General features: G+C 52.6%; 1 protein-coding gene across 1 annotated transcript in view; it reads right to left on the minus strand.

Annotated features, from left to right (window-relative positions):
* Positions 1-2,614: 2,614 nt before the first annotated feature.
* Positions 2,615-14,642, minus strand: part of SPSB4 (splA/ryanodine receptor domain and SOCS box containing 4) — a 78,667-nt gene continuing 66,639 nt past the window's right edge. Inside the window, exon 3 of the mRNA XM_045903662.3 lies at positions 2,615-4,065. Within this exon, the coding sequence (XP_045759618.1) occupies positions 3,938-4,065 (128 nt within the window). The 3' untranslated portion in view covers positions 2,615-3,937. The remainder of the gene's footprint in view (positions 4,066-14,642) is intronic.

Below are 14,642 nucleotides of genomic sequence, written 5' to 3' on the forward strand. Positions count from 1 at the left end.
CAAGAGCGGTCAGAAATCTGGATTTCCTGTTTAATTGCCTGATTTTTCTGAGCTGGGCTCAATTTTATTTAAACGCACACATTAAGTGGGATGACAGATGTCTGACAAAACGACCTAGCCCCCAGAACTAGAGGGAAAAGCGGACCAGCTCCTTGCGTTTGGGACTAACAGCGGAGATTGGCGCTCTTTGCCGGGGCCCGGGCGAGACGCTGCGGGGTCTCCTGTCGGTCCGCTGCCGCGCACACGGGTCTCCTGCTCCGAGGCCGCCGCTGGGAGCAGGCACGGCTGTCCTGGCACAAATCAACCACCACTGTGTTCCTTGTCACCTGCCGCCACTTCGGCTGCCGCATCGTGAGGTGAGGAAACCTTTGTTTCTTATGAAAGATGGCCCCTAAAGAGGCCGGCGGCTGGCCTGAGGGTCTGAGGGGGAAACAGGGGAAAGAGGGGGGCTTTTGTCCAGAAAGTGGCAATGGTAGGTGGGGGAGAGCGAGAGCCAGGGGGCTCAGCAGGGCTCGGCTCTCTGGGGGGACTGTGCCCCGCGTGTGCTCTAGTCGCCGACAGTTAGAAAGCGGTTAGCGGGACCGTCTCAGCAAGTGCCTGGGCCAGACGCGGGTCATGGAAAGGCCAAACCTCAGGGAACGTGCGGCGGTGACGGGGGCTGGGGGCCGGGGTGTCATGGGCACTGGCTCTGGGGAAGGGTCCTGAGGCTCCCAGGCTGCCTGTGGGGAAGGGCCCGCGCCGGGGACTGTGCGCGCACGCGGTACTAATACACCGGGAGCCCAGGGACATGGGGCGCGTCACAGGCGGACTCCGCTGGGCAGCTACAGCGGCTCCTGACCTCAGCCCAGCTCACCCGGACACAGAAGCTCCCGCCTTGAGAAGGACGGGACAGCAGAAGTGCCCCCCTCGCCCCGAGAACCCCCCCTTTCCTGTGCATGGCTCCCTCCCACTTGTTCACAACTCTGCATCTCTGCCCTGGTTTTCCTTGATCGCCCTCGGTCCTGGGCGCCTTCCACTCCCTGCCCTCCCGCCCTGCCTGGCTCCTTTCTTCCCTCTGACACCATTCTGTGGGGTTGCTTCCTGCCACCCGTCTCCCCTTAGAATGTGAGCTCCAGCCGCGGGAGACCGCACCCCCTCCTTCGGGTTCTGGCAGGGCGGGGCCCACCCCAGTGCCCCAGTATCTACGGAATGGCTAAGGGAGGGGAAGGGCCTGAGGTCCCAGAGGCCTCCTGGCCAGGGTGTGGCTCTAACAAGAATTCCTCCCCTCCCCCCGGACTTTCCTCACAGGTTCCATGGACATCCCAGCTACAAGGGGGCACTTCCGCACACACTCCACCTCACTGGTCTTTGCTGAAGCCATGTGTCTGCGCCAGGGCTGTGTGGAAACAGCAGGCCCGGGCTCTACCATGCCAAGACTCACAGCCCGCAGAGGCAGAGAGGGGCTCTAGCCCAAGAGCTTGGTTGAGAGGCATACTCAAGCCTGGGAGCTGAGGAGTGGACTCCCAGAGCAGGCAGAGGTTGGGGGGGGAGGGCTAGGGAAGGGCTTCTTGGAGGACGGTCCACCTAAGCCAGTCCTGGAGAAGGTAAAGTGAGGACGGGGAGAGCATTGCTGGCGTGAAGGAAATTGCATAAGCAAGGTTTGGACAAGACAGATGCCTTTAAGCTGGAAAGCTGGTGCTGAAACTGGGACCCTAGGAGTTGGGGAGTGTCCTCGTCCACTGGTCACCTGGTCCAGCCCTCGCACTGTGTAGAGAAGGAAGTGATGTACCCAAGGTCACAACATGTAAGTGACAAACCCAGGCCTCCTGACTCCAAAGCTGAGCCCAGCCTCCAGCCCTGAGATTAGGGCGAGGAAAGAATGCTACCCCTGGTGGTAGGTTTAGCATGTCTAATGCTTTTGGTCCGTCCTTACCAAGGTCGTCTTTGCTTAAAAAGCAGAGATGAAGAGTGCCTCCTCCTCCAGGAAGCCTTACCCTCAGACCCTATTTCCCACACCACCTTCATGATCTCCCTCTCACTTTGTTAGTCTGTAACATCCATAAACGTCGCCTTGGAGGGACAGATCTGCCTGAGCCCTGGGTCCTCAGAGATTGGCACGGTGCATGTTGGTGACCTGTCCTGCTGCGTGAATGTTGTGCCAGTCCTCGCCCAGACCTTAGCCTGACTTACTTGCAGCCCCAAGGCTGCCTAGGCTGCATGGTCACCCTTCAGCAACTGGCACTACTCCTTGACGATGACATGCACTTCCAAAGTCGCATCCGGCTCCACCTTTGGGTCCGGTTCACAATGATTATCCCATAGGGTTCACCCTGCTGGACCCTGTGCCCCCTGCAGAGCCACCCCGAGGACACCCCCACCCAGGCATCAGGAGTTCAACCTGGTTTTCTGCCACCATGACTAGCTGGTGTGGACGCAGGACCCAGGCACGTTCGCCTTTGTAAAATGACCTCGGGTTCGGGCTCAAGTGGGAACAGCAAGACAGAAGAGGCGAGAAAAGCCTGGGGAGGGATTTGCGTTCTTGCCTCCTGAGGGTCTGGGGACACACCAGCCAGGCTGGCCCAAGGCCCCCGCCCACCCCTCCCCACAGAACATTTAAGCAGCTGAAGGACTGAACGACAAACTTTATTAGAAACACTCCTCATTCATCAGTCAAATTCACATTGAAGTGGGGGGAGGCAGTGCCATCTGGGGCTCTGGAACCCCACTGCTGTGACAATTTCCAGTTAAAAATGGGTCTGGGCAGCGAGCTTCAGAAACACATGAGAGATGCTCAATGGCGGAGGCGGCGGCGGCGGCGGCATCTCCAGGAGGGGACCGGCTCGGGCGGAGAAGCTGCTGTCCACGGCCACCCTGCCAGTGACAGGGCTGCCCCTGCGGCCCCAAGCTGATAAATAAACAGCACATCACACACACACTGGAAACAGAAACAAACTCGTACATGTCTCCTAAAGTGAAAAAATAATTCACTCAAATAAAGCTTTGTGGCAGCTAGGCACCTCCAGGATGGGCGGTTGCCCAGAGACCCCCAGCACCCAGGAAGGCTCCCCAGCCTGAGGACATCATCATCCACTTGGGTGGCACAATGCCCCAAATTCCCCCATTAGCACCTTTGGACTAAGTACTGCCCTCTCACCACATTCCTCTTTTAAAATGCAGCGTGACTCAAGATAATAATAATAATAGTAAGGATACACTCTGACCCTGGGGTGAATTAGTCAGACTCAGCTTCCCTGAATAGAGGTGCCTGGAGTAGCCAGAGAACTGTGGGCCAGCGGTGCGTGGGTCGGGGGGGGGGGGGGGGCGCGGGACGGGACAGAAAGGGCGGTGAAGGGTTAAGTAAACAATGTTTGAAGAGGTAAGCAGGAAGGTGTCAAAACACAGCTTTGTCCATGTGCCAATTCTGCAGTTGGGCATCCCTGGGTAATAGTCTTGCAAAGGGGCACATAGTCCTAAAGTGTCAAGGGGTGGGGGCCCAGAGGGACACCCGCATCAAGCTGCTTTCGTCATTCATTATTCAGAGGCAATTTCTCCCCGAGCTGGCCAATTTTCCCCTGGTCCTCTCTGCACCAGGGCACGCAATAGAAAAGTCTCCTGCCCAAATGTTTTATTCATTCTCTTGAATAAGAAGACAGGCTCTCTGATCAATACCGGGGGCCGCTGGGTCTTGGTCGGCGGGCAGGATCTCTGCTGGGCGCGGGCTCCCGGCTCTTCACAGCTTCCAAGGAGGTGCCCGACTTAGAAGGGCCGCCTCCAAGGCAGCAAGTACTGTTGGCAAGAGACATTTCGTTTTCCGAGTTGGGAACGCGTCCTGGTCCTTTCAAAGAACTGAGTGTCCTGGCGCTCTGGGTTGAGGAGGAGCACCCCTTCCTGAAGGTACTGCGTGACCATGAAAAGCCAGGCCCTGCTGTGTGTGGGTACCCACTGCTGCTCCTCAGCCTCACTGGTACTGCAAATAGTTTTTGAGAGATTGAGGCAGGGGCAGGGTGCTGATGTCCCGTAGGCGCTGGCGGCCCAGGGCCAAGCGGATGGATCTCCGGCACAGGTCCATCAGCGGCAGGGGCTCGGCTGCAACGAGAGGGGAGTGGTTAGTCTTGCTGGTGCCTTGCACACCTGCTCGTCCCTGCCTACCCTCTGCCCACCACTGGTGCCCCTGCTCCTCAGAGCTGACCTTCAGGGCCTGGGGCTCCTCCTCCGAGAAGCCGCCTCCGATTATATTAGCTGAGGGCTTAGAGCAATGTTTTTCTTTTTCTTTTTCTTTTTTTTTTAAAGATTTTATTTATTTATTTGACAGAGAAAGACACAGCGAGGGAGGGAACACAAACGGGGAGTGGGAGAGGGAGAAGCAGACTCCCTGCCAAGCAGGGAGCCCGATGCGGGACTCGATCCAGGGACTCCAGGATCATGACCTGAGCCGAAGGCAGTCGCTTAACCAACTGAGCCACCCAGGCGCCCTAGAGCAGTGTTTTTCAAACTGGGAAGCAACCGGTTAGACTAAAGAGTGGTGAAATCAGTTCATTGGACTGTGACCAGCAATTAGAAAGAAAGAAAGAGAGAGAGAGAGAGAGAGAGAGAGAAAGAAAGAAGGAAAGAAAGAGAGAGAGAGAGAGAGAGAAAGAAAGAAAGAAAGAAAGAAAGAAAGAAAGAAAGAAAGAAAGAAAGAAAAAATGAAGAGCAATGACCATAGCAAGGGTAAATATCATTGCATGAAAACTTTGTCTCTGATGTGGGTGTTCAGTGTGTCTCAACGGAAAAAATACTTCTCGTTGCAGGTCGTGATAAAAATGAAAGTCTCGGGGTGCCTGGGTGGCTCAGTCATTAAGCGTCTGCCTTCAGCTCAGGTCATGATCCCAGGGTCCTGGGATCGAGTCCCACATTGGGCTCCCTGATTGGCAGGAAGCCTGCTTCTCCCTCTGCCACTCCCCCTGCTTGTGTTCCTGCTCTCGCTATCTCTCTCTCTGTCAAATAAATAAATAAAATCTTAAAAAAAAAAAAAAAATGAAAGTCTCTGACCTAGGAGGGGATCTGCACGGGGCTTCCTCCTAGAAACAGGTTAGGCTTAGGGAGGCTGTTTGAAATTCCTTTGAACCCTCACACTTCTCCTGTAGCGTCTTTTGATGATCAGCAGAGGGATGCATTTTCTTCTAATAACCAGTTCTAAAAAAATTCATGAATTAAAATCCGTAAGCCATAGAACCTCTGGATGTAGGACCAAGTTTAGTTAGTTTTACTGCAGACATGTTGATTAAGCTCTTACTCTCTTCCAGGCCCTCTGATTGGACCCAGAGATACAGAGATAACAAAGCCAAGGCCAGAGGCAGCCCTGGAAGTAGAGGAGGGCTCGTTGACCCAAATTAAAACAGGTGAATAATCTGAATAGAGTATAATATACGCAATAATTCTTAAATGCACAGGGGACAGAAACTGGGTGGTTCCTATGGAAGAACCGTTTGAAAGCTTCAAAGAGGATAACTGAATGAGGTTTTGAAGGGTGAATAGGAGTTTTATGTGATGTCAGGGAGGAGGGTATTCTAGGCCAAGAGAACAGGCAAAGGCAGAGAGGCGTAAGACAGGACAGGCTGGGAGGTCTAGAGAGAGAGGAGTGGTGCTGGTCCGCTGGATCAAGAATGAAGATGGTGGTGGTTACATTGTCTCATCTGGCTTGTACAGGCCTAGTTTCCCCAAGCCAACAGGAACATGCTAGAGGCCTGAAGCTGCAACTTCCCACTTCTTTTTTTTTTTTGATAACAGAATAAGTGATAGTTTAAAAGCATTCTATAATGTACCAAGATGCAATGAAACTGTAAATAGCAAATACTAATGCAAGAGCTGTGAGAAGAATAATATCATAAGGGATGAGAAAGTGGTCAAGAGTGTGTTTTATGGAAATTTTCATTTACTACAGCTGCAGAGTTCATGTGGCGAGCCATTAGAACTAAGGCAGGACTTGGCTGGTGCTCTGGAAGGCTCACACCAGAGTGCGTCCAGCTCTCCTTCACCTGAGGTGAGGCTGCATGGTCCCATATCTGCACAGAGTATTGGTGGCTTTAAACACTCTCCCCTCCGTATCCTCTTGTGATCCTCACAAGGATGGCCACCGTTGGCCAGGGAGGACTGGGCATCCTGTTTTTCAGGCCCAGAAAACAGATCGCTCGCCCCTGGGCACATGGTCACAGAGTCACCATGCCTAGACCAACACTTGACACCCCTCTTAACGTGCCCCCACCCTCCTTCAGCTACACCCCTGTACCCAGCTTTCTTTCTCCCTGTCCCCCACCTGGTTCTGATTCAGGCTTTGCATTGTTCCCCAAATCATGCCTCTGTGAACACCCGCCCCCAAACCCAAATCCTCATCTAAGTGTAGTTACATTTTTATTTATATATTTTGTATTCAAGTATTGCTGACACACAGTGTTACATTAGTTTCAGGTTAATTGTAGTTACTCTTTATTGAAGACTCATTATAGGGGCGCCTGGGTGGCTCAATCAGTTAAGCGTCTGCCTTCGGCTCAGGTCATGATCCCAGGGTGTTGGGATCCAGCCCCATGGCAGGTTCTGCGATTAGCCAGGAGTCTGCTTGTCCCTCCCTCTGCTTGTGCTCTCTCTCTCTGTCTCTCTCTCAAATAAATAAGATCTTTAAAAAAAAGACTTATTATGTGGTCAGGTGGTGTCCTAAGCTATTTGTAGCTGTTCACATGCATGTAGGTATCAAACTCATATCACAACAACCCTTTGGGGTAGGATTATTATTATGATTATTACTATTATCCCCATTTTAAGGAGGAGGAAACTGAAACACAAAGAGGGTGAGTCACTTGCCCAAGGACACATAGCTGAGAAGGGCCCGAGCCAGGAACTGGTCCCCACGCGTGGCATGTTGGTAAGACACGGGTGGGCGCCATGCACAAGGTGTACCAAGAGGAAGTGTGCTCTTCTTCTGCTTAGACAGATGTGGCAAGGATTTTCAATCCTATTCATTGAACAATGAATGGGTACAAGGCGCCTATAAGCTTCTTAAAGGACATGACCCTGACTCACCTGCCTTTTAGGACCCACAGCCCTCAGTCTGCACCTGTCACAGGGGGATGGCCCAGAAACTCTATTAAATGAACGAGCTGATGTTCTGATCCTGGGCGTTTCTTCTCCAGAGGTTTTATGCAATTGGAATAAATTAATCTTGCCTGGCAGCATTTCCGGCTTAGCTCCCCACTCTCCTATAAATCCCCTGAGAACAGGGCAGGTTTTAATTGACAAGAGGCTTGTGGTGAGGAGTCAGTGAGCTAGAAAGTGTAACGTACTTAGCACAGTGACCAGCACATAGTCGGTGTTCCCCATACGCCACTTCTAGCTCTCTCCTTCCCATCCGGGCATTTGCATGGTTGCCTTTGGGGAGGATAAGCTTGGGGATGGCTGGTAACAAGGTAGGCTCTGTCTGGGAGGCCAGCAGCAGTTCCTTCTCCGAGTGAGGGGAGATGGGCTGGCACTTGGCATCAGGAAAATTTTGAGCTGATAATCACTGCCAGAGCTTGAGAGCTTTCTTAAATATTTTAAAGCTCTAGGCACACATTACGTCCTCAGTGCCCAAAATGCCAAGCCTTTTCAGCAAACCCAATTCCCTATGTGTTCCCTGCCTAGTTAGGAGCTGGGGAGAAGGGAAGATCTCTGTTTATGGTCATTCCTCTGCAGTCATGGCAATCAATCCAGAGCCCAACTCTATAAAGGAAGCGAGACGGGGGGGGGGGGGGGCGGATGGGGTTCAGGGCACGTCGTTAGCTCTAAGTGTGATATAAATCATCTCTTCTCATTTCTTGAGGGCCCTTTACACTGACAGAGTCACAGCAGTGCCAGAGCGCACAGGGCAAGTCCTCACTGTGGCTGTGAAACTTCCCAAGCTCCGGAGACGCCCCGTGTCAGCTGGGCCCGCCCTCTGACTCCTCTTTTGGACTCCCCTTGGCTTCAGAACCTTTCTTCGAGCTGCCACAAGCTGAGGCTTAGAAATGATCAACCAGGTGGCAAGAGAAACAAGAGATCTTTCAGCACAGGAGCCATTTTTGGAAATGTTTGCCAACTACAAAATGAAAAAGGAATTCTTGTTCCCCAGAAGTGAATATCCAAATGGCCAATGAGTCCATGAAAAAGTGCTCAACTTTATGAATCATCGGAGAAGTGCAAGTTAGGGCCATGACGTGACTCTGCTACGTGCCAACCCGAATGGCCAAAATGCAAACAAGACATTAGCAAGTGCAGACAAGGATGCGGAGCAACTGGAACTCTTATAATGCTGAGAGCACGCAAGCGGGCACAACCACTCCGGGAAACTAAAGCTGAACCTCTGGCCTGCAGTTTGAGTTCGGGTGCACACAGGTGCACCAAATGCATGTGCACGCATACTCACAGAAGCGTTATTTGTAATAGCACAATCTGGACACAACAGTTCTGCGGTCCACCAACAGTGGACTGTACACATAAATTGTGTCTCTTCATATAGTGGGACACTAATCGGCCATGAGAAGGAAGGACCCACAATGACATGCAAACACGTGGACGAATCACAAACATAATTGTGAGCAAAAGAAAATTACATCTTGTGTGGCTTCACTTATAAGGTTCTGGAGCTGGGATGATGAAGTGAGGGCAGTGCTGATATTGGGCAGGAGGTGATGGTGGGGGCAGGGGGAAGCTCCTGGTGGGCAGACATTGTTCTGTTCTTTGAGTTCTGGCTATACTAGGGTGTTCAGTTGGTAAAAACCATCAACCTTAGTCCCCTGAGATTTGTATACTTTCTGCCTATTTATACTTCAAAAACACATTTACGTCGGGCGCCTGGGTGGCTCAGTTGGTTAAGCGACTGCCTTCGGCTCAGGTCATGATCCCGGGGTCCTGGGATCGAGTCCCACATCGGGCTCCCTGCTCGGCGGGGAGCCTGCTTCTCCCTCTGACCCTCCCCCATTTCGTGCTCTCTCTCTCTGTCTCATTCTCTCTCTCAAATAAATAAATAAAATCTTTAAAAAAAAAACAACACATTTACGTCAAGAAAAATAAAGTCACTGGCTGGTTGGGAGGGCCTCTACCCCCTGCTGGGGGGGGGGTGTGGATCCAACACAAGCCAGGCATCTCTCGCCGCCCCCAGCCCCAACGGGGTGAAGTAGGGAGAAGAGGTTGGCGTGGAGTCCCTGCTTCTGCTCCCACCCCCAGTGGGCCAGACAGTTGGCTCACCTTCCTGGAGCCACATTTTCCTCCTCTGTAAAGCAGGGGAGAGCAACACCTCCATCTGCATGTTGTGATGATGGTATGACACCACATGCTCTTGCCTTAGAGGAACTCTCTCCACAGTATGTCTTATTTCAGGCCACTGGCCCAAGAGGTACCTTTAAAAATAGTAATAATTTACTTATTGTGGTTCTAAAAATTGCTCGGTACATCATCCTAATTGACAACAACTCTCTGCTCTTGATGAAGATTTATTGGAGCTGGGGCTGGATGTCTGGTTCCATGCTAAAAATATCCCAAGGCAATCATCTCCAAGGTTCTACAGTGACCTGAATTTTCCATAATTCTCCACCACTAACCTCCTATACAACCAACCCCAAGTAAGCCGCAGAACTTCCCAGGGACTCTGTTTTGCTGTCAATAAAATGGGGGAAGTTAGATCATCTGGCTTAGACAGTCCATGTCTGTGATGGAAATGTAGAGATTTCACCCAGGGACTGGTGGCTGAAGCAGCTTTCCTGGGCCCCTTGACAGTCTCCTCTCTCTGCGGCAGAAGATGCCAAGACGCGAGTCACCATACCCTACTCCCATCTCTACGTTTATATTTTGAAAAAAGATCAACATTTTAAGGTCAGGAGGTGAAATTCTTTTGTAATAGTTTTAGACAATGGTCAGCAGATGGGGGAAGGTTTGAGTGACAGCCCTGACATCTGAACTCAAGTAGACGTGGGTACCTTTTGTTTTCAGGAAAGAAATGAGAAGACATGCATGTGGATAGGCACACACACTCTATATGCACCATACGCTGTGCTAATCGCTTATGCATAGACTATGGTTTTGGTGCTGGAAGACTCAGAGAATTGCCTGCATGCCTCTGGGCCTCCCCTCATGCTGCTCCTTCAGCTGGAAGACCCTCCCCTGCACTGCCTGCCAGAAACCTGCCTCCTCTGTAGGACCCCCACCAAGGGTCACCTCCTCCCCAAAGACTTGGCTTCTCCGCCCTCTGCATCCACATCTGTCAGGTGTCACTCCACTTAGTTAATTACATCAAGGGACAAATATATCATTACCCACTCACTTCCAAAATATATGACATCCCTGTACCAACTGGCCCTGCCATGGTCCACAGGGACCTCAGCTCCCATCTAGAAAGCATTTGGAATATGGGGTTTTCTCTTTGCAAGCTTCACTGTCTCCCCAGCAAAAAGGGGTGTGACTGCAGCTGGGACATATGCAGCGCTTTCTGGTGAACTCTGTACCAGCAAGTGTCCCTGGCACAGATGGGTCCCACATTTTCCCCTGGGACAGAGAGTGAGCGAGTCCTGTCGTGTGCATAGGAGTGCGGCACAGAGGAACAGTCCTAAATAATGCATGGCCTTCCCTAGCAACACTGCGGAGGGCGGACGTGGGAAAGCTCCAAAGGGGAGAACCCAAAACGAAGAGTGCTAGAAAATGCCACCTGAACTGCATGCGACTGTGCTCAGGGGTCACCTGTCCCCGCCCCATCTCCCCAGAAGGGCAGAAGAGATGTGCACATGTGTGTGTGTATGTGTTTAAAAGGATCTGACAACAATATTGGAAAGCAAGAAGGACAGTCAGCAGCCAAGACGATTGGGTAAATTCTGGGAAGACATAGGCAGGTGGGACAGGTTGGGTGGAAAAATCAAGCAGAGAACTGGCTGCCCTGTGTGCCAGGGGTGGACGTGGCTCTCACTCGAGGAGCCCTGGAGAAGCCCCAAGCTCCAGCAACAGAGGGCAGACTGGGCACGGAGCAAACACTGGGGTACTCCCTTGAAGAACTCTGAGCTTGGCATCGGGGGCAGCTGAAGCCTGGGCCTGTGCTCTGTGTCAGGTGGACAGGCTGGGGGTAACTCCTGCTCAGCGCTGCGGTAGAATACAGATGCCCCGTGGGGCACGAGCCAACCCTTCTCCGCCATGGAGGGCACGGTGGCTGGTGGGAAGAAGCTTCCATCTGGATGCAGTCCCTGTGGGCCTGGCCTGTCCACCAGCTCCCTGGCCCAGTACCGGGCAGGAAGGTGTGTCGAGCAGAACGGCCTCCCCCGAAGGCCAAAGACTCCATGGCGCTCCCGGGCGCAGGGGGACTGCCCCGCACGGCCAATAGCAACTACATTTCAGACTCTGAAAGAAGAGCCTCAGCCCACCCAGGCTGAACATTACATGGGATGTACTCCAGCAAAATGAGAAAGGAATCCGACCAACAGGATGGCACGAGCTTCCAGGAAAAGAGGAGAAATTGGAACACGGACGTGAAGAAAGGTAGAGTGAGGGACATGAAGAGCCATTAGGTCTCCTGTCTATGGCTGTCGCTTCTCTCAAGTGCCATCCTCCCCATCATGCTCTGTGCCTCATCGCCTCTGACCCCAGCCCTCAGCGAATTTCCCACTGTGCTCTCTGGGACTGCAGCTTTACACACAGAAAATTGCACCCTTGACTTCTCTGAGAGATCCCCCCACTTCCTGACTTAAGAGCACAGAGCCTTGTCTCCCAGACTCCATTGCCCTTCAGCCTCCCTCCTGGGAGGTGGTCTGTGCCTTCAGGCCCAGGAGGTGGGGCAGGACTTTTCACTCCTTCCTGCCACATTCTAAGCTCTGCACCCGCCATCTGCTTGTGATAAGTCCCAGCTCCTCCGTGGCTCACAGAGCTCGCCTTTGATCCCTGTTGCTGTCATCTATCGACCTCTTGTCAGGGCTCTGGCCTGCACCACACTGGCCACCCCCCACTGACGAAATCTTCCCCAGGCACAGCCTCTCATCGCTCAGGCTCCTGGTTCTGGACTGCCTCGTGCTCGGAACACTCTCCTCCACCCTGCTGCCCACCCCTGGGCCATGCCACAGAGCTCAGCCACCTTCCCAAAAGCCCATTCCAGCACCCCAGTCTCTGACCACTGGATCAACCACCTCCACTGTGGTCACTATTTCCTTTCAGGGAAACCTCTAGGCCCCAGGACGCTCTCCTTTTGTGCTCTACCCATCCACATCCCTTACTTTCACCTTCCTCCTCACCCAGCTGAATGACAACGGGTGTGGAGGTAGGCTGGTGGGGTGGGTAGCCAGGGAGTGGCTGGGGGCTGAGAATGCACTGGAACAGGGAGCACCTTGAGCTCGGTTCATCTCTGTTCAGTTCCTTTGCAGGGCCTCCCTGCCCGGACCCTGCTACACAGCTGAGTGCAAAGTGGCTGAGCAGTTGGCAGCCCTGGGCCCCAGCTGGCCTTGGCCACCAGCTGGCAGAGCGGCTCCGCCTTCCTCCTTAGGGCCTCCGCCCCTGTCACTGTGGCAAGTGGTTTGGCAAAAAGGCTCGGGGTCCCTTCCACAGCTGACACTTGGCAGAACAGAAATCAGATTTAATCCTGGCAGTGGAAGGACTCTAACTGAACCCAATCGGATTAGGCTTAAATGTACGTGAACAAGTGAACGGCAAGGCCAGAGAAGCCTGTGAGATGAATGTTAGATGAGCCTTGGAGACCTAGGGCTATGGCTCCCAAGCTGCTAGCACAGGCTGGGTGGGCTTCCTGGGGGAGGTGATACTGAGCCAGACCCATGGGGGCTGGCTGGCCATAACCTGCCGTATTATCAAAGGCAGGGCTGGCCGCTCAGAGGCCGCACTCAGGCTTACCAAGGGAGCCCCGTTTTAGCCACAGGCTCACATTAGCACTGTCGAAGGAATGAAGAGTCTGGTGACCTGACTCCTTCATCTGACGACCTTTTATCCACGGGTATTCTCTGCCCTCTTGGCCAAGATCTCAGCAGAGCTGGGGCTGGGCTTCCTGTCTGCTCACTTTGCTGCTATGCCCTGGTCTTGCCAAAGCCAATGGGAGGGCGTTAGCTGTTGCCCTCACCCAGCTGTGAGGAAGAATGAATGGCTCCAGGCAGGCGCTGGGGACTCGGGCCTCCCTGGGGATTTGTGGTCTCAACTCCTGTTGGGCCTCCTCAGCCTCTAAGCAGATGCAGCCTGGAGAAACCTCTTTGTGTTTAGGTTGGGGAGGACTGGGGCGATGGGAAGAGGTCCCCTCACTTGCCCAGACTCAGAACCTGACAGCGGTGTGGAGAGATGTACCGGAGAGGAATCCTAGCTCGGCTTCTACCCTAGTCCAAAGCCAAGGTCAGTCTCTATTGACAGCAAACTTGAAATTTTTGGGGAAATCAAAGCATGAAAACATCACCATTATAATCAAAGTCTTCTTTTTTTTAATTTTTATTTTTTTTTTAAAGATTTTATTTATTCATTTGACAGAGAGAGACACACAGAGAGAGGAAACACAAGCAGGGGGATTGGGGGAGGAGAAGCAGGCTCCCTGTGGAGCAGGGAGCCCGATACGGGGCTCGATCTCAGGACCCTGGGATCATGACCTGAGCCGAAGGTAGACGCTTAACTGACTGAGCAGGGGGTGCCTGGGTGGCTCAGTCGTTAAGCATCTGCCTTCGGCTCAGGTCATGGTCCCAGGGTCCTGGGATGGAGACCCGCATCAGGCTCCCGGGAGCTCTGCCTGCAGCTCCCCCTGCTTGTGTTCTCTCTCTCTCTAATAAATAAATAAAATCTTTTAAAAAAAGAAGGGTTTGGAGGGATACCAGAGTCCCAGTGTCATTTTGTGGACTTTGAGGATAAAGTCTTGTCCCTCTGGTGCAATGATGAATCACACATGTATGCAGTCATTATACTTCTACTTACAAACGTGCTTTGCAAGACCTGAGCAGGGAGCTGGGTACCCAGGGGCTCAAGGGGCTACAGATGGAACTGAGAGACCAGAATAAATGGTGGCAGCCCAGAAAGGTTTATGTTTATTAGCAGGAACTGCAAGGGGAGCTGTGAGAGCCAGGAAGAGGGGCACCTAACCCAGCCTGGGGGTACCCAGGATGGCTTCCTGGAGGAGGCAGCAGGTAAGAGAAGTTTTAGAAGATGAATAAGAGTTAGCGCTCTGTTGAGTGAGGATGTTTATTGGCTCCAAAGGCATATCCCTTAGATGTGTTCAAAGAATCTCGTTTGTGTAACAATGGGAAAAGTTGTAGTTTTCTCAAAATGACACTTTGAGGAAACAAAAATCAGTTGTGGAAGATCTAGTCTGTTAAACTAAAAGTCAGTGTGCTCACCTCCCTGGGAGTAGAGGCTGTACCCTAGATCTAGCCAAGCGTCCATATGGGTGACCAGGCATGTCCCAGGGATGAACGCACACTGAAATGGTATGTGTCTCACTCTTCTAATGAAAACATTTCCAAAAAGGCACGTGTCCCTTTCCAGTTTCATGTCCCTGAATTCTGACTGGAATGATCCATACTGGTATTCCTGAAGCCTGAGACACTTTCAGTTTGGAGGCGAACTAAAATGACTACATGTAGACCTCAACTCAACAGGTACTGGGCACCTGCTATTACCTGAACCAGGGAGAATGTCCCACCACCTCTACCCAGCTCCAGGCTGGG

This window comes from Mirounga angustirostris, unplaced genomic scaffold (assembly GCF_029215605.1).
Source record: "Mirounga angustirostris isolate CCGP_5_RB_7025 unplaced genomic scaffold, mMirAng1.0.hap1 SCAF_1, whole genome shotgun sequence".
Lineage (NCBI taxonomy): Eukaryota > Metazoa > Chordata > Mammalia > Carnivora > Phocidae > Mirounga > Mirounga angustirostris.